The sequence below is a fragment of the Brassica napus genome, chromosome C4, assembly GCF_020379485.1.
Source record: "Brassica napus cultivar Da-Ae chromosome C4, Da-Ae, whole genome shotgun sequence".
Taxonomy (NCBI): Eukaryota; Viridiplantae; Streptophyta; class Magnoliopsida; order Brassicales; family Brassicaceae; genus Brassica; species Brassica napus.
Window position 1 is genome coordinate 39,484,094 of NC_063447.1, and position 18,752 is coordinate 39,502,845.

An 18,752-nucleotide genomic window follows, 5' to 3' on the forward strand; every position below is an offset into this window, starting at 1 on the left:
AGATCCTCTGTCTCTATATAAACAGAACTAAAACGTAAGAGAAATCTATTCAACTCGTTCACGCTTTCTCTCTGTCTAGTTCTCCAAGAAAAAGAGTTTACGTTCTCTCTAAGGGAAAAACCATCAAACAATGAGAGACGACCAGCAGAAACTGATCTCATCATTCATGGAGATTGCTATTGGTCAAACCAAAGACACCACAATACAATTCCTAAAGGCAACGAGCTGGAACCTGGAAGAAGCTATTAACCTCTTTATCATTCACAGAGAGAATCAACCTCTATGTCAACAAAACGCAACAGAGCTGCATAGGAGTGATTATCAAGAAGAAGAACATATCCGTCCTCCTTTACCTTCGATTAGGGATACTCTCTATGACTCATCTTACATGTATCAAACTCCGGTTCAAGTATGTCCTGAAGAGATCTGGGACGCGGAATCAGAACCGTCAGAAGATTCGGACACTGATGTTGGACCAGATTCCAAACCAGAACCCTCAGAAGAGTCGAGGAGGTTGTCTTCTTTGTTCCGTGCTCCTCTGAAACTTCTTTTCCAAGGTACGTTTGAAGAGGCGAAATCAACATCTTCCAGACAGAACCTATGGCTGCTAGTCAATCTCCAGTCCACGACCGAGTTTGCTTCTCACATGCTAAACCGAGATTTATGGGCTAACGAAATTGTTTCTCAAGCCATTGAGTCTAGCTTTATCTTATCGCAAGTCTATGATGATACCACGGAAGGAAAGAAAGTCTCTACTTTCTACCGCATCGAATCTGCTCCTCCTGTGGTGCTTCTCATCGATCCCATCACTGGTCAGAATATGCGTTCTTGGAGTGGCGCAATTGAAGCTCATGGTTTTGTGGAGGATTTGATGAAGTACATGGATGATGGTCCGCATCAATACATGGCTTCTTCAACAAGAAACAAACGTATGAAGACCGATAAGATTTCCTCTGAAAGCAGCCAGACTGGGATGCCCGAACTTGCAAGAAACCAGACTATTAGTCACATTGTGGTACCGTCTTGGGGGCTCGAGTTTGAAAAATCAGCAGAAGTGAAGCAGGAGGAGGAGACTTGTTTAAGGTATCCAGATTTAACAGAAGAGCCAAATGGAGACTGTGATCGAAGCCTTGTGTGCAGTCTATGTGTTCGGTTTCCAGATGGGAGAAGAAAGCAGAGGAAGTTTCTCAAGACCGAACCTATTCAGCTTCTCTGGTCTTTCTGTTATTCTCAGATGGTGGAGTCTGAAAAAAAGGCGTTTAAGCTAGTACAAGCCATCCCTGGTGCTTCCAAGACTCTGGAGTATGGACCTAACGCAACTTTCGACCAATCTGGCCTCGCAAACTCGATGATCTCGATTACCTGGGAGTGAAGATTCATTTACTATTATTAAATTATTTTCATATGTAAATTTTGATTGATTTATAGAAAGAATGAGACAATGACAAGGTGAAAGAAGATTAATGCCATACATGATAACATCTGCAAACCAGACTCTCCAAGTCAAAAGTTATAACGTTTTACTAATTTAAGCGACCTTGTTTGACGGCTATTACATATTTTCTTCACGTTTATCTAATCATCAACATGATTAGTTGATTTTAGTTCACAGCTTAATCCAAATTGTCTCTTTTTTTTTCTATATCAACATTGCGTCATTTGTGACCTCTGCTCCTCAGCTAAATATGTTCTATAAATCAGACAACACTCTGATCAACGGAAATAAAAATGAATGAAGTTGTCAAATGGTCCGTACAGCGCGCAATTGGGTTTGCCATACATATCATTGATCTAACAGGACCCGTACAGCGCTCAATTCAATTTAATTTTAAATTCCTTTAATTATACCGTAATTTTTAATTCCCATTGAAACAGTAAACGTAGCGTTTTCTTTACCCAAAATCATAAAAAACATGTTTTTTCGACAAAAAATGCTTTTTCGGCCGAACACTAAAATCACGTTTTCTGGCAAAAATTTAAAATCACTATTGTGGTGTGTGACGATAACTACAATAGCTAATTGCCTAATCATGTTGGAGAGAATATACAAACATCTTCAGAGATATATATGAGAAAAAACAAGAACTGAAGTTTGTTTATAATCTGATTGGTTTAGTTGCTTTATAATCCAATTAAAAGAACAAAAACTGTAACCCAACGAGAATACGATTTTACTGTAATCAAACCAAACAAATTCTAGATTATATATATATATATATATATTTCATAATTATCTAGGATCTACAAAAATCGTATATTCCCTTTTCTCTTTCTGTTAAGAGTTTAACCTAATTCTTTGTAATATAAATATTTGGCTTCGTTATCAATAAAGGTTAGAGGTGTTCCAATCTCAAGTTTAACAAAACTTATCGGAGCAGTATTGGCGTAATTATCACAAACAGTTGCTGATGATGAATGCTCCACATGATTCTCATGAAGAGGGAAAAGAAGAACAAGTTCCCCTTCTTTCACCTTCGATTGGGAATACTCTCTGTGATACGCCGGCTCCTAAAGAGATCTCTGACTCCGAATCAGAATCGTTAGATTCACTGACATTCGATGAGACTCAAACAGCCAGTGATTACCAACAGAAACTGATCTCGTCATTCACCGACATAGCTGTTGGCCAAACCATGGAAACAGCCATACAGTTCTTAGAGACGGCAAACTGGAACCTCGAAGAAGCCATTAATCACTTTTTCGTTGAATCAAATACGACGAGGTTACCTCCTCTGAGATTTCTTTTCGAAGGTTCGTTCGATGAGGCAAAATCAACATCTTCCCAAAGGAATCTGTGGTTGCTAGTGAATCTCCAATCCACGAAAGACTATGCTTCTCATTCGCTTGACATAGATTTATGGTCAAACAAAGTCGTTTCTCAAGCCATTGAGTCGAGCATCATCTTATGGCAAGTCTATGATGATACCACCGAAGGACAGAAAATCTCTACTTTCTACAAGGTTGACTCTGCTCTTCCCGTGGTGCTCCTCATTGATCCCATCACTGGTTTTAAGATTAGGTCGTGGAGCGGGGTGATTGAAGCTCAGAGTTTTATCGACGATCTGATGAACTATACTAAGTCCGGTCCTCACGAACACATTGCTTCTCTGAGAAGAAAAGAACCCATCAAAACAGACATTCTATGTAATGAAACCAACCAGACTAGTGATCGCATCGTCACTCCTTCCTCGGGGGAGGAGACTTGTTCTTCAAGCAACCACATTGATCATGTTGTGGCGAAGACTTTACCCGCACATGAGGAGGAGGAGACTTGTTTTGAGTTTCCAGCCTTGACAGAAGAGCCAAGAGGAGACTGTGATCGAAGCCTTGTGTGCAGTGTCTGTGTTCGGTTTCCAGACGGGAGAAGAAAGCAGAGGAGGTTTCTCAAGAGCGAACCGATTCAGCTTCTCTGGTCTTTCTGTCATTCTCAGATTGTGGAGTCCGAGAAGAAGGCGTTTAAGCTGGTACAAGCGATCCCTGGTGCTTCAAAGACTCTTGATTATGGAGCTAACGCCACGTTCGAACAATCTGGGCTCGCTAATTCGATGGTGTTGGTTGCTTGGGAGTGAAGATTTGGAGTTTAGACCCCAAGTAGTAGGTTTTTTTTTCTCTTATATCTTGATTTTAATAGTGTTTGTTCCTTTCAACTTCCAGTTTGTCTCTTTTGCTATTGATTTTTTCATGGTCAGTGAGACCTCTTCATCTAAACGTTTTTAGAAACCCGACAACGCTATGATCCAACTGGGAGAAAGTGGTCTTGAATAATGTTCAAAACTAAGCAAGGATCGACCACTTTGGTGTTTAAATAATTTAGCTAATCTTGTTAGAAAACTTGCAAATGTTAGCATATCCCCTATATATTAATTGAGGAACATTTGAAAAGATGTAACCTCAATTTTGTATTAATTAAAATAAGCCCCAATGCATAGGTGGCACTCAATTAGGTAGTCAATTACATTCAATTGAAAAATAAGTAGGTCCACATTCGATTTTTATATGTTGTTAGAAACATAAGTTGGTCAAACTATATGATATAATGATATGATATGTTATTTTCTTTCCTTAAATCAAACCTACGGAATTACCATAAATGACTAATATATATATGACAATTAATGATTTTAATAATAAAGATTTGATAACAATTTATATCTCCTCCATCATTTTTTGTTTAATTTTATATTATTAAAATAAATTAAACAATCAAATTAGCTATAAAAGTAAAATTTAGATTTTTTCGTATATGTTATATTTTGAATTTTTAAAAACGACAATAAATGACTAAAACTATTAAAATAATTATGTTAAAAATTAATGATCAATGGTTTAACATTTTTATTATAAGAAGATACACATGATTTTAAAACCATATGAGTAAAAAATATCATTTAAGAATAAAATAAATATATATATATATATAGATTAAACACTATATACCATAGGATTACATAAATATTTTAATATTAAAAGTTTCAATGAATTTTCAAGAACATTTATAAATTATAAACTTATTAAAGATTTCAGATTGAAAATTTTGTTATCGATGATTTAAATATTTTGTTATAAAATGATATGAATGATCATAGAACCGTATGATTATAAATTCTTATTTAATAAATAACTATATAAAATATACTATTCTTAGAAAAATAGGTTGGTCCATCTTAACTTATATTACACTTTTTATTAAACTAACTATCGAATTGATAAATAACGTACCAAAAAATGTTTTGCACTTTTCTTAAATAAAAGCTACGAAATTACCTAATATGATTAACATATATGTGAAAATTAATTATTATGAATAATAAATATTTGATAACAATTTTTGTATCTTAATTCTTTTTAAAAATTTTATATTATTAAAAGATATTAAAAATCACATTAAATATATAATAAAAAACATTTATATTTTTTTTATATGTTATATTTTGAATTTTTCAAAACGTCTATAAATTATTAGAAATTTGAAGATCACCACTCTTACAATTTTGTGATCAATAGATTATTTTTTTTGTCATAATAAGTTACAAATGATCATAAAATTGTATTAATATGAACTTTTATTTAATATTATAAGAAGATACACATGATTTTAAAACCATATGAGTAAAAAATATCATTTAATAATAAAACATATATATATATATATAGATTAAACTATATACCATAAGATTACATAAATATTTTAATATTAAAACTTTCAATGAATTTTCAAAAACATTTATAAATTATAAACTTATTAAAGATTTCACATTGAAATTTTTTTTATCGATGATTTAAATATTCAGTTATAAAACGATATGAATGATCATAGAAGTGTATGATTATAAATTCTCATTTAATAAATGACTATATAAAATATACTATTCTTAAAAAATAGGTTGGTCCATCTTAACTTACATTATATTTTTTATTAAACTAACTATCGAATATTCGAATTGATAAATAATCTACCAAATATTGTTTTTGCACTTTCCTTAATTAGGAGCTACGAAATTACCTAATATGATTAACGTATATATGAAAATTAATTATTATGAATAATAAATATTTGATAACAATTTTGGTATCTTAGTTCTTTTTTTAATTTTATATTATTAAAAGATATTAAAAAAATCACATTAAATATATAATAAAAACATTTATATTTTTTCTTATATGTTATATTTTGAATTTTTCAAAACGTCTATATATTATTAGAAATTTGAAGATTCTCACTCTGAAAATTTTGTGATCAATAGATTATTTTTTTGTTATAATAAGTTACAAATGATCATAAAATATAACGCATATGAATTTTTATTTAATAAATATTCAAACTAAATAATGTATATATATTATATATATATATATATATATATATATATATACTAATGATTTAAAGCAACAAGATTGGCTGATCAATTTAGTTGTCCAGTTGAAATCTTTCAAAAGTATGTGAAAGACTAAAGTGAAAGTAAATATGGATTTAGAATAATAGTTATATTTTACTAACCAAAATACCGAAAAAAACCGAACCGAATCGAAACCAACCCGATATCTGGATTGAACACCCCTAATTCAAATGAAGCCAAACTATTGTTTCATTCTCCAAAATATAATAAAAATAATAACTTAATTCCGCGCAAGGCGCAGGTCTTATCCTAGTCGAAATTAAAAGGAGAGATGAGAAGAAGCCCTTGTGGAATAGTTACCTGCTCTTTTTGGAAATTCCTCATGGAACTGTAGCATTAATGGGCGTTGCAACTTGAAACATCATCAGAATCTGTCAAGTTCACGCAAGAGGTAGATAGTTCAACACCATGTTCAAACATTAAAAATAACTAGATCCTTTTTTTCCGTGCTACGCGCAGATAATATATTTAAATTTGTTACATCTATCATTTTTATTTGTATGCAAATTTTTGTATATTAAATTATATATAACTAATTTTTAAATTTGATTTTTTTTTATATTTTTAGTTTGAAGTAAGTATTTCTATTATATGTAACACAATTAACTAATAAAATATGAAGAATCAAGTCTGAAATTTTAGAATTATGTAAAAAAAAATATAATTATGAATAGAACATAAATTATCTTAGTTTAAAAGATCGGAATCTCATCTTGAATAAATTCACGAAAAGAAAAAGTACTTCAATAACCTACTTAAAATATAAAACCCCATTTTAAAAAAAAAACGTACTTAATAGTATTTTTTTACGTGTAATAGTTGAAAACTGACAATTGAATATCAATCTAGAATATTATTTTAATATATTCAATGGTAAAATATTAATTGTAATAAACAAATTTTGAATTTTGTAATATAATATGAATTAGAAGTCTTTAAAAGCTAAAATATATTTTATTAACATAATATATTTTTTATTCATTTATTATTTTTGACGTTACAAAATATCGCTTTTGTTTTATTTGTATATTAATTTTTTTAATAATTTAGTTTATTTTTAAATAATTTAAAAATTATCAAGAATATGATATGTTTAAAATTATTTATTTAAATATATTCAGATATGATGTCTCATTTTTATGTGTGTTTACGTTGAGCATATTTAATTTATAGTTTAAATATTTAATAACACTTTGTTGTGTGCCGTTCTATGGTTTTAATAAATGTGTTGTCATTTCATTTTTATTACTACTAACATGATTTTTTATTTTTAATGTTTTTTTTTTTTTGACAGCAAACAATGCACAGACTCATATTGACTCTGTGAACCAACTTGGAAACTCTGCATCCATGTGTACGACAAACACGGTTGATGCCGGGCACTACGTGCTAAGCTGTCCGCTTTTTGGTTCGCCGTCCTTGGTACATGAACGATGTCTGAGTTGTGGAAGCTTCTTCTCAAAAGCTTGATGTCTTCTAAATAGGCTCCAAATGCAGGCCATTCTTCACGTTCCGAAACCATCTTCACCAACTGAGAACAATCTGTTGCAAACGTAACCTGAAATTGTCTTAAATTTCTCATGCATTCCATTGCCCAAATCAATGCCTCCACCTCCGAGTGAAGAGGTGATAGACATGCACAAACATTTCGTGCCCCTAACAAACCATCAAAGCCTGGTAAAGTACTAAACCATCCTTGCCCTGAGAACACATCTTTATCTTTCCAAGAACCATCTATAAAACACCATCGTCCTGTATTCGTTTGGATGGAACTATTCTGTGTAACTGGTGTCACTCTCTGATTCCTTAAAACCTGAGCCTCAGCCCAAAGTTTTGATTCCAGTATAGCCAGGTTAAGTGTATCTCTCGGATCAACATCAATATTACTAAACACCATCTTATTCCGACTTTTCCAAATATACCATAAGATCCATGCAAACTGATGGTCATCCATCTTTGGATTAACTCTCCAGAAAAGATGATTCATATTTGCAAAGAAAGAATCTAGAGGGAAATTATTCGGATTCGAGGGTATCTTAGATAAGGCCCACACCTGTCGTGCTGGAGGACAATCAAAATACACATGGTTTATCGATTCCTCCTAATCACCACAACGTGAGCAAAATATATCTCCATGTATTCCTCTTGCATTTAAGTTCTTCATAACCGCTATACATCCTGAAAGTAGTTGCCATAAGAAATGCCTTATCTTCGGAGGACACTTCAATTTCCAGCAATAGGCTTTAAGAACATCAACTGTGGGTCCATAAAAATCTGGTGGTTTTTCCTTATCTGGATAGACTCTTTCCACTTGATACCCAGATTGGACCGTATATTTTCCATTGTTAGTAAAATGCCATCCAAGCCTATCATCCATCTGATTTGTACTCAAGGGTATACTTGTAATGATCTTAATATCCTCCGGGGAAACCAAAGTGCTTATAGCCTGTAAATTCCATGTACGAGATGCCGAATGTATTAAGGAATCCACGGTGAGATCCGGGTAACAATGATTAGGGTTTTTATTTGCTGGTCTCGGGCGAGTGAATGGGAGCCAGGGGTCATTCCATACAGATATAGATGACCCTGTCCCCACCCGTTTAATTAGTCCTTTACAAACCAGAGATCTAGCAGATGTAATACTCCTCCAGCCATATGACGGGGAGTACGAGCGGATCGGTTCCAGGGGTGAAGCATTCCAATAGTACCGTCCTTTAAAAACTCGAGAAAATAGAGTATTCGGGTTCTCGATCAAACGCCACAATTGCTTACCAAGCATCGCCGTATTAAAATCAGTGAGATCCTTAAAACCAAGGCCACCATTATCTTTAGGAACACATAATTTATCCCATGATTTCCAATGCATACCTTTCGTGCCTCCACCTGGGCTCCACCAGAACTGAGCTACGGCACTTGTGAGCTTCTTCACAGTGGCCTTTGGTAATCTATATACACACATCACATGATTTGGTAGAGCCGTAACCACTGATTTTATAATCACCTCTTTTCCTCCTTTCGTGAAAAAACGAAAAGTCCATCCATTCACTCTATTGTTCAATCTCTCTTGTACAAACCCAAACACTTGTACCTTAGATCCTCCAAGACTCTCCGGTAACCCTAAATAAGATCCCATTCCACCTATATTCTGAATCCCCAAGATATCTCTCAATTCTTGTCGACAAGATTCTTCAATCTTATGTCCGAATTGAATTGAAGATTTCTGGAAATTGATTTGTTGCCCTGAGACCGTCTCATATTCCTTAAGAATCCTAAGAATAGTCTGACACACTTCCTTTTTTGCCTTACAAAAGAAAAGACTATCATCTGCAAACAATAAATGAGAAACTGCTGGGCAAGCTCTCGCTACCTTTAGTCCCGTTAACTGTTTCAGACGTTCTGCCTTTTTTATGTTTGCAATTAGTGCCTCCGTGCACATAATAAAAAGGTAAGGAGATAAAGGATCCCCTTGACGTAATCCCCGCTGGGGAATTATCAGTCCTCGTGGCTGTCCATTAATAAGAACCCTGTATTGAACCGAACATATACATTCTCTCATTAATTTAATCCAATGCGGATCAAAATCCATTTTGTAAAGAAGAGCCTCAATAAAATCTCATTCTATCTGATCATAAGCCTTGCTCATATCCGTTTTTATCGCCATAAACTTGTGCTGGCAAGATTTATTTGTCCTTAGTCCATGAAACATTTCCTGGGCGATAAGAATATTATCCGAAATTAATCTTCCTGCCACAAAAGCCGATTGAGTTTCCGATATTAGCCGTGGGAGACAAATTTTCAGCCGTTGACACAAAACTTTCGATATGATCTTGTAACCAACATTACATAAACTTATCGGTCTCAATTCCGTCATTCTTGTAGGTCTTTCCGTCTTTGGAATCATACAAATATTGGTGATGTTTAAACGTGAATCCAGCTCGCCCGTAACCAGAAAATTATTAACCAACTCTACAACATCCTTCTTAATAATATGCCAGGAATGCTGGAAAAAAAGAGCAGTCATCCCATCCGGCCCTGGCGCTTTTTCAGGATGCATCATGAATAAAGCCTGTCGAACCTCTTCTTCCGTTGCTGTACGCATTAATATTTGATTCATTTGTGGAGAAATGGAGGGTACAATCTCATCCAAAAAACTATCAAATTCCATTGGATTAGTCATAGCAAACAAACCCTCAAAATAATCAACCGCTACCTTTTCAACTCCACTTTCACCCGTAATCTAATTACCCAATTCATCATGTAGACCCACGATTTTATTACGGATCCGGCGTTGTTTTGTCAACGCATGATAAAATTTAGTATTAAGATCTACTAATGAATACCACATATTCCTACTTTTCTGGTGCCAATATTCCTCTTCATCCCTATAAGCCTCTTGTAATTTCCGAGAAACCTCAAGAATCTCCTCTTGTGTTCTATCATTATCTGTCTGTACTTCTTCTAACACCTGCTGAAGATCTTTAATTTTATCCTTTCCATATGGTTGATTGTCCTTACGCCAGGAAGATATTTCATGGCGACAATTACTAATTTTTGTAACAAAATCCTCAACCCGTCCTTCCTGATTCTCCGACCAACCTGACATTATTGATTCCATCAGACCCTCCTGACCAATCCACCTCTTATCGAACCTAAATTGTCCCCTTTTTCGTCTATTAATTTTATCATCCAAAAAGGCCACCACTGGGCGATGGTCTGACCCCACCAATCTCAAATATTCCGTATGAGACCATGGGAAGAGTGTGTGCCATTCCTCATTCGCTAAAGCACGATCAAGTCTACATCTAACCGTCACTGCCTCTTTTCCTTTACCTCTTCTCCCTTGCCAGGACATAGTATTACCACGAGCCAGAAATTCTAATAATCCACTGTTCCTTATCATATTATTAAAAGATATAAAAGATGTCGGACATCTCACAGCTCTGCCATCCTTCTCATGATTCCCGGTGATTTCATTTAAATCTCCTATAATAAACCAGGGTTCCGATCGTGATATTCCATATCGAGTCAACCTCTCCCAAACCTGATCCTGCAATTTTGGGACCGGATCACCGTAAACAAAAGTAAGAAAAACTTGTTTCCCCTTCACTACCGCCTCGATATCTATCATCCTATTACTAGAATATAGAATCTTGACCTGATGCTCAATATTATAAAAGAGAGCTAAACCTCCACTTCTCCCAGATGGATCCACAGTAACCAGACTATCATAGCCAAAATGAGATTGAATACCTTGTACAAATGCAGCATCCTGTTTTGTTTCAGATAAGAACAGAAATTCTGGTTTATGTTTATGCCATATTTCTCGAAGGTAACTGATGGTCCAATGACTTCCAAGTCCTCTACAGTTCCAGCTTAATATATTCATATATTAATAAAATTGGATTGCTCCTTGGAGCCTGAATAATTCGGCTTAAAGATGCCAACGAAATACCTACTATCCACATCCCTCTTCCATTTTGTTAATCCAAAATTCAAAAAATTAACCAGCTGAATACACCAAAGTATTGAAATCTCCAAATAAAATAATACTCCCGATTCAATCACATCAGAGCAAATAACTTTGTTTCCCAATTCCTTATAACCTCTGTTTGGAATTTGAGCTAAAAGGCTAATATATGTAGTAAACATATCCATATTCTCACTACCATCCACTTTGAAATGTAGCCCAACCGTCGAAAGGTGTGAAACCTCTCGTAATCCAGAAACACCTGAAACTTCATTAACATTAAACAATTTTCGATACTACTCCCCACATTGTACCAGCCATTATGTTCCACAAGGCGCCATATCATGCCACGCTCATCCCATCGCCATAATCGTAAAAGCCACCACCACAACTGTCCAATTCTCTCGTGATCCTTATAACACGATCGAACCATCCAAATACCCACTTTACTAACCAGAGTCCCGACCTCTCGAATACAATCCCATGTGAACCGTGGAGCGTACCTGCAGTAAGGCCAAATACAAATATATATAATCATGATACAAAATGATGGTTTCCAGTCAAGCCATCTCACTCCAACACAAGGTGACCATAAAATAAGATTCCTAACACCACACTGAAACCCAAATCTTCCACCATAAGATCGATATATTCCAAAAGAGACAAAGCTGATGATTAAAGATACATTGATACACACTGATACGTAGTACCACATATCCCACAACCAAATTAAAATCTATTGCTTAACCATAACCGGAAGCGTAACCAATAAACATAAAAAAGAAAAAACAATTGCAATCTCATAAGCCTTAATTAGAACGAAGAAAAGAGAAATGCTCATAGAGCTTATTTTAAAAATCCAAATGCCAACACCAAGAGCCAAGCCCCGCTTGCTCGAATCCAACCAGACGTTGTGTATCATAAAATTATGGTTTAGGGAGTCCCGGCTTCGGGTTTGACGTGCCCTTAGCATCCATTTGCTTACTGTTTTCCCCCTGGCGCATTCCTGATTTGACTCCAGTACGTTTACGTGGGGAAGCCCGTACGCTAGCCATCCTCATTTTCGTACTAACCGCAGTCCCAGCCGCTGGCTTAAAAATCCGTTTGCGTGTTCCATGTTGCTTGGCCATTTCTACATCAGTCGTGCCTTTGCCATCCACCGCAGAAAGCAACTCAGGCACCTTGCGCACAACCGCCATTACACGTTGAGAAATATGACAACTACAACTGGTAAAAAACATGAGCCTTCCTTGTGTCATCATATCAAACAGAACAAGAGCTATAGCCACAGAGAAAAAGTGAAGAACAAACTGTAAGAAAATGCTGACTTTAGACGATCCCAAGCTCCTCTTTTTATATCCGTATGTGTATCTTTCCCTCCAATCCTCGTTACCACTCGAGCATTTAACTCCATATGCTATATTCCATAGACATAAGTAGAGAACAACCCCATTTACGATCCTGTAAATCCCAAGAAAACCTTCCCCTATAACCTTTCTTATACGTTTCACAAAAGATCTTACACTGTTATGATTATCATGATCCAATATTAGAGGAGAAATCCTCGTACCACATGACTGTCCGAAATCTATACTACTAGCAATAACCACCAAAATTAATACAGTTTGCCTCAATGGAGAGATCCCATGTAGTCGCGAATCTTGCCTATCCTCTGATATCTCCACATTCCCTAACCAGTAACCAAGACCTTTGCTTTCCAAACGGAGAAAACCAAGTTATACCCTTTTATTACCCAAATCACCAGATCCATCGATCGGATCTTCCCTGAACACTCCACAAAATCATATCTCCCTCGAAGCCAAATCTGCCCCCAAGCTTTGCTCGTAGAGGAGAACCAATGTCGATCCTCCAGATCAGGCTCCTCAGCCCCGAATCTTTGTTAATTCAAGCACATCTCAGAACCCTATTTCGCCTTCCTTATCGCCGTCGCCATCGTTTTACATGACTTTTATTTTTATTTTATTTTTTTAATGTTATGTATTGTATTTTATCATATATTTTCTAACCCTTCGTGGTGGCAGTTTTTTTAGAATTATTTTAATTAGATAATATGTTTAAAGATGAAATAAACTATGTATGTTGTAAATTTAGATTTTTTAGTGTAACTGAGCACTATCAATTATGGAAATTATATTATTATTTTATTTTACTAAATCTTTCTTTCTGTGTATATTTTTTGTTTTATTTTGTATTTTTACAATTTTATTGCCTTATTCTTTAATTGCAGAGAATTGTTATTTCCAATTTTTGTTTCATATACCTTAAAAGTCTTCGGTTGATTTTTGTTTGTTTTCTTTCACCAATTACAATGTGCAATTCGACTGGTTTTTTTTCGGGATCAAACTACTAATATCATCAGCTAGAAAAACTTAAACTCCAAGAATCGAGTGAGTATTTTTGCTAGAGAAAACTGATTTAGCCACTAATGTGGTGAGATATTATAATATTAGAAGGTATGAAAACTCTTCTCTGGTGTCCTACGCTGGAAATAATTAAGTTGTTGTCAATTGATTATATATTTGTGATAACTGGAAATACATCTTTATGTCTTCCTTACATCATCATTAATTGGTTTACGGTTCGACCATTTCTAATATACTGAGAGTAACATAATATTAGATGTTGATTATCTCCTTCCAATTAAGAATGCACAAAATAAGAGAAATTCAAGGTGATACCACTTTACAATTTTGTCGTCATATCTATATAGAGTTAGTTTATAGATTACTCTATCTGTTTCAAAATATAATTAGTTTTAATTAAAATTTGTAATATTTAAAAGTTATTACTTTAAAAAACTGTCATTTAATGTATAAATTTAATTAATTACACAGTAATTTACATAATTTAATTGGCCACATAATATCCAATAAATAAAAAGTTACATTAAAATATAAAAATAATTTATATAGTGAAACAAAAAATACTTTTAAACCATTATATTATAAAATAAAGGAAATATTCAAATTATATTGAAAAATTAGAATAGTAAAAATCAGAAAAGCTGAAATCTCAACGTCGATCATTTACGTCGGCTATGCCTTAGACCATCTCCAATGTATTCCTCTAATTTTTTTTGTCTAAAAGAATTTCATAATAGATATGGGTTTGTCTCCGATGTATTTTTCTATTTTCTTTCCTAAAAATGAATATTCTTGATATATTATTTTCTAAGTTTACAAATAATATTTTTTATTTAAATTGTTACATTTATCATTTTTATTTGTATGTGAATTTTTGTATATTAAATTATACATAACTAATTTTTAAATTTGATTTTTTTAATATTTTTAGTTTGAAATAAATATTTCTATTATATGTAACACAATTAACTAATAAAATATGAAGAATCAAGTCTGAGTTTTTAGAGTTTTGTAAAAATATATATATATATATACGTATATAACATAAATTATTTTAGAGTTATTATTTTCTAAGTTTACAAATAAAAGTAGTTAGGATTTTCCCTATTACATAATGATTAGAAATATTAAAAAAAAGTAAATAACATAAGAAAGAGCTCTGTTTTAGAAAAAAGAAGCAAAATTGCTATATTTTCACCCAATTCGTCACTTTCACTACATCTAAGCATTCTTTGTGCAGGTCTCCAACGTTTCCATGCCGCAACATGTTGATTTCCTCGATTCAAAATAAAACTGTAGGCAAAAAGATAAAGAGTTTGGCTTACTTTTCCGAGAAGAAACTGGTTCACCACGTATAAGAGTAATCATATATCATCATCATGAGAAGAAGACATACATTGTTTTAGGGGAAGAGAAAACTCATTGATTTCATGGTTAGTGATGATGGGTCATAGTCATAATTGTCACCAGCTTTCACAAATCTTCCTCTCACTATTTTTCTCGTGTAAGCTCTCGCTCTGCGAAATGCATATCGAATCTTTTTCCCAGTACTACAACTCAAACAATTAAATCTTGAATCATTTTTTTTTGTAAAAACTATGTTTTATAACGCTTTTTAATAAGAAAAGAAAAAAAACTCACATGTGCTTGAGTTTCTTCTCTTTGTATCTCAACTTAGCTTCATTCCTTGCTCGTGGAGAACCAACTTCAATATTAGATTCCCATGGCGAATCAATTAAACAGAATTAATTATGAACAATTAAATAATATGGATGCCTTCAATAATACCCCAAAACCGAGCAAGATTAATTAAAAGAGGCACCCAGGGCTTGTGGATATTAGGTGGATATTGCCTATAAAGTGTATCTCAAAACCATGCCCAACCAATTATCTGAATAGCAAATAAAACCTCAAATTTAAACACACCTGTAGACACCAAACCAAATGGAGAGCTTGGCTTGATTGGGTATAGACCGTGCTGCGACTTCGCATTACCCGGTTGATTTATGATAGTTACGTTAGGACCTGATGTATCCGCCTTCTCCCCAATATGATCCCCATGAGTTATAAATAATAATCCAGTAGTCTTCACCTCCGTCTGTTGTTCCATGCCACACGGCTAGCACATCATGGTTTCCAAAGCCATCCTCACATGGACCTGTACATAAACCCTGAGGAAGCACAAACACAAAAATTCATGACAATGTTCTTAAAGAAAATTAATATTTTTGGTGACAGTGTCGAATGGATATACAGATTTGTAGAATGTCAAGGCCGTCTGATTTATACAATTTCAAAGACAAAGTGATTCATCTCGTTAACTAAAAAAGCAAACTGAAACTATGACTCCTCACATCTTAGTCTACAATCCAAACTTTAAAAAATGTACAAAGTGATTCATCTCGTTAACTTGAGATAAATGAACTTAAAAAGTGTTGGCTGCTGTACCTCCATCACATCCACCATTGCCGTCCTCTCTGTAGTAGTCTATGAACTCTTGTTCCCACAAATATATCAATTCTCCGGTCTTGATCTTGTTTATACCGTTCACCGCTCCAACCACCGAGAGCGCCCAACAACTTCCTATTTTATCAAAAATAACTGCAATCTCAACCGCAATGGCGATGCACAAATCCAATCGTGCAAAGAAATAATGAATCATACCACATATGTGTCCCTGATTTTTGACTGGAATGACAGCTCCTTCCTCTCTCCAATTAACTTCACGACTGAACCTCCTCGCAAAGACGGACGGTAGTAAGAGGCGCGACCAGCAGGATGAATCCATGTATCACCAAATTCTGCAATCAAAGATTGAACATTTAGATTATCGGCTATGGGAAAAATAGAAGATTTGAGAAAAAAGAACGTTTGTCGTTATAATACCTTATCATCAAGAGAAGTAGAGTGATTTCCATGAATTAACCATGTTTCTTGATGTTTTTCAAGTCCCAAAAACAGATTAATTTGGCAACAATGAACTGGCCAGATCTTCAGAGGCGGAGAGCCTCAAACGCAGAGTGCAAAAAAACAGCATCGGAGGAAGACATTTTTAAAAATCTTTCCAGCTTAATAAAATGGTAAACTGACAATCGTGCTGAGCATCCATCATACTCTCAACCTGCTTATATTTATAGATTTGAGATGAATGAAAGGGAGAAGACGACATGGAATCTGGATTCAATGGGATTAACAATTAGGGTAGAATTAAAACAAATACATTGAACCATAGGGAAGGTGAAAAGATAACGAAAGGGGAGGCGAAGAGATGAGACTCTGAAAAGCCGAGACGGCCACGTTGAGTTCTGGAAGAGAGGATAACATGGAAGCCGTATCTACCGCATTTGGGCTAAACGGGCTCGACGAAACCAATCAGAACCGGGCCGGCTAAACTTTAAGCCCAGATAAATTAGCGGGCTGCTGATGTGGCGAATTTCAGACACCCTATTGGCTGATTTTAATTGATGACGTGGATAGTCTCACAACGCTTCATATTCACCTTTTAGTATAGGTTAGATAAGTCTTTAATTTTTCATACAAAACGCATTTATGTTAATAAATGTTTTTTGGTCAAATTTGTATGTTAATTTTAGTTTCACAAATAAAACGTTTGTGTTCATTGTTGATAACCGAGTCGTCTTTTGCCTAATGGTAAAAGGGCTCCAGCTGGTGTTTCCACCATGAGTTCGAGTAGTATTGGCCAACCATAAACGCCTTAAGTGACAATAAAATCTAGGTTTTTTATAGATCTCATGGGATTAGTCTTTGAGCCAAAAAATCCTTTGGGATTCCCATGGTTATAAAAAAAAAAGTGTTCATTATTGATGTTATTTATCCAATATTGGTGATTCTTATTTGGAAAACACTTTACAAAAGAAACCAGTTTGGAGACTTTTTGGTAACTACAACTGGTGGTTCAATTGTTTTTTTTTAAATCAGTTTAGATGTTATTTATCCAATATTGGTGATTCTTATTTGGAAAACATCATACAAAAAATCAATTTAGAGACTTTTTGTAACTATAATTGGTGGTTGCAAAATTATGTGACTCGTTTCTAAATATTTTGCAAATGTTTTGCAACTACAATAAATATGGCATATAATAGCCGCAAATGTGGGACTAAAATCGGTTACTCTAATTCAATCGCTTATTAAGAGACATTTGAGACATGTTTGCAAATTAGATAATGTAATCACAAATAGCAGCAATATTACAACTAATTTACAAATACATATGTAATTCTACACATAATTATAAGTTAGTTTCAAATCATTTAAATGTGGCAGTTACAAATTTGTAGCAACATTTTTGTGAATATTCAGTGTAAAACTAGCTTCACACTATATTAGTAGTTGTACATATTTTAAGAAATTATTCTGAATGGAGTTACAAATCAGTCTCAAATATCTCTATATATTAAACCAATTGTTTCCCTTCCTCTAATTGTACATCTTAAATAAACATAGATATTTCAACAAACAAAAGAAATGAGAGAGAATTAATTATAAATATTGGAAATCTCGTGAGTGGATGTAAGATCTATTAACAAATGAATAATATCTCAGCCGAGTTTTTTAACAGGGTGAAAGAAATTCATGAGTTTTGTAAGTAGGCATCTATTAGCACAAAGAAATAGTGATAAGCTTTATTGCCCTTGTAATATATGTAAAACTGATAATTTTTTTACCAGGCGTCAAATTTGGAATCATCTATATAGTATATCATTTATGCCAGAATATTATGTTTGGTATATACATGGGAAACAATTGGTTTAGTATATAGAGATATTTGAGACTGATTTGTAACTCCATTAAGAATAATTGCTTAAAGTATGTACAACTACTAATATAGTGTGAACCTAATTTTACACTGAAATATTCACAAAAATGTTGCAACAAATTTGTAACTAAGACATTTAAATTATTTGAAACTAACTTATAATTATAAGTTTAGAATTACATATGTATTTGTAAATTAGTTGTAATATTTATACTATTAATTTA

At 33.9% G+C, this 18,752-nt stretch overlaps 2 protein-coding genes and 1 long non-coding RNA gene across 3 annotated transcripts; 2 read left to right on the forward strand and 1 right to left on the reverse strand.

Annotated features, from left to right (window-relative positions):
• The first annotated feature begins 67 nt into the window (after positions 1 to 67).
• Positions 68 to 1,661, forward strand: LOC106395187 (putative plant UBX domain-containing protein 14). Its single transcript, XM_022700991.2, has one exon. The coding sequence runs from the start codon at positions 131 to 133 to the stop codon at positions 1,370 to 1,372; it is 1,242 nt and encodes a 413-aa protein (XP_022556712.1). The 5' UTR covers positions 68 to 130; the 3' UTR covers positions 1,373 to 1,661.
• Positions 1,662 to 2,408: 747 nt separating this feature from the next.
• LOC106395186 (putative plant UBX domain-containing protein 14) lies at positions 2,409 to 3,569 on the forward strand. Its single transcript, NM_001315779.1, is given in 1 exon segment — positions 2,409 to 3,569. A coding segment is annotated over 1 exon segment (1,161 nt).
• Positions 3,570 to 14,788: 11,219 nt separating this feature from the next.
• LOC106398992 lies at positions 14,789 to 17,262 on the reverse strand. Its single transcript, XR_007322269.1, has 7 exons — positions 16,635 to 17,262; positions 16,413 to 16,549; positions 16,197 to 16,331; positions 15,675 to 15,919; positions 15,390 to 15,453; positions 15,145 to 15,298; positions 14,789 to 15,041 (listed from the first exon to the last, which is right to left on the reverse strand). It is a non-coding gene; the product is annotated as an uncharacterized LOC106398992 (long non-coding RNA).
• Positions 17,263 to 18,752: the final 1,490 nt, after the last annotated feature.

Bases quoted from the DNA above. Each gene is read 5' to 3' on its own strand.
- LOC106395187 (XM_022700991.2), top strand. From the start codon at position 131: ATGAGAGACGACCAGCAGAAACTGATCTCATCATTCATGGAGATTGCT.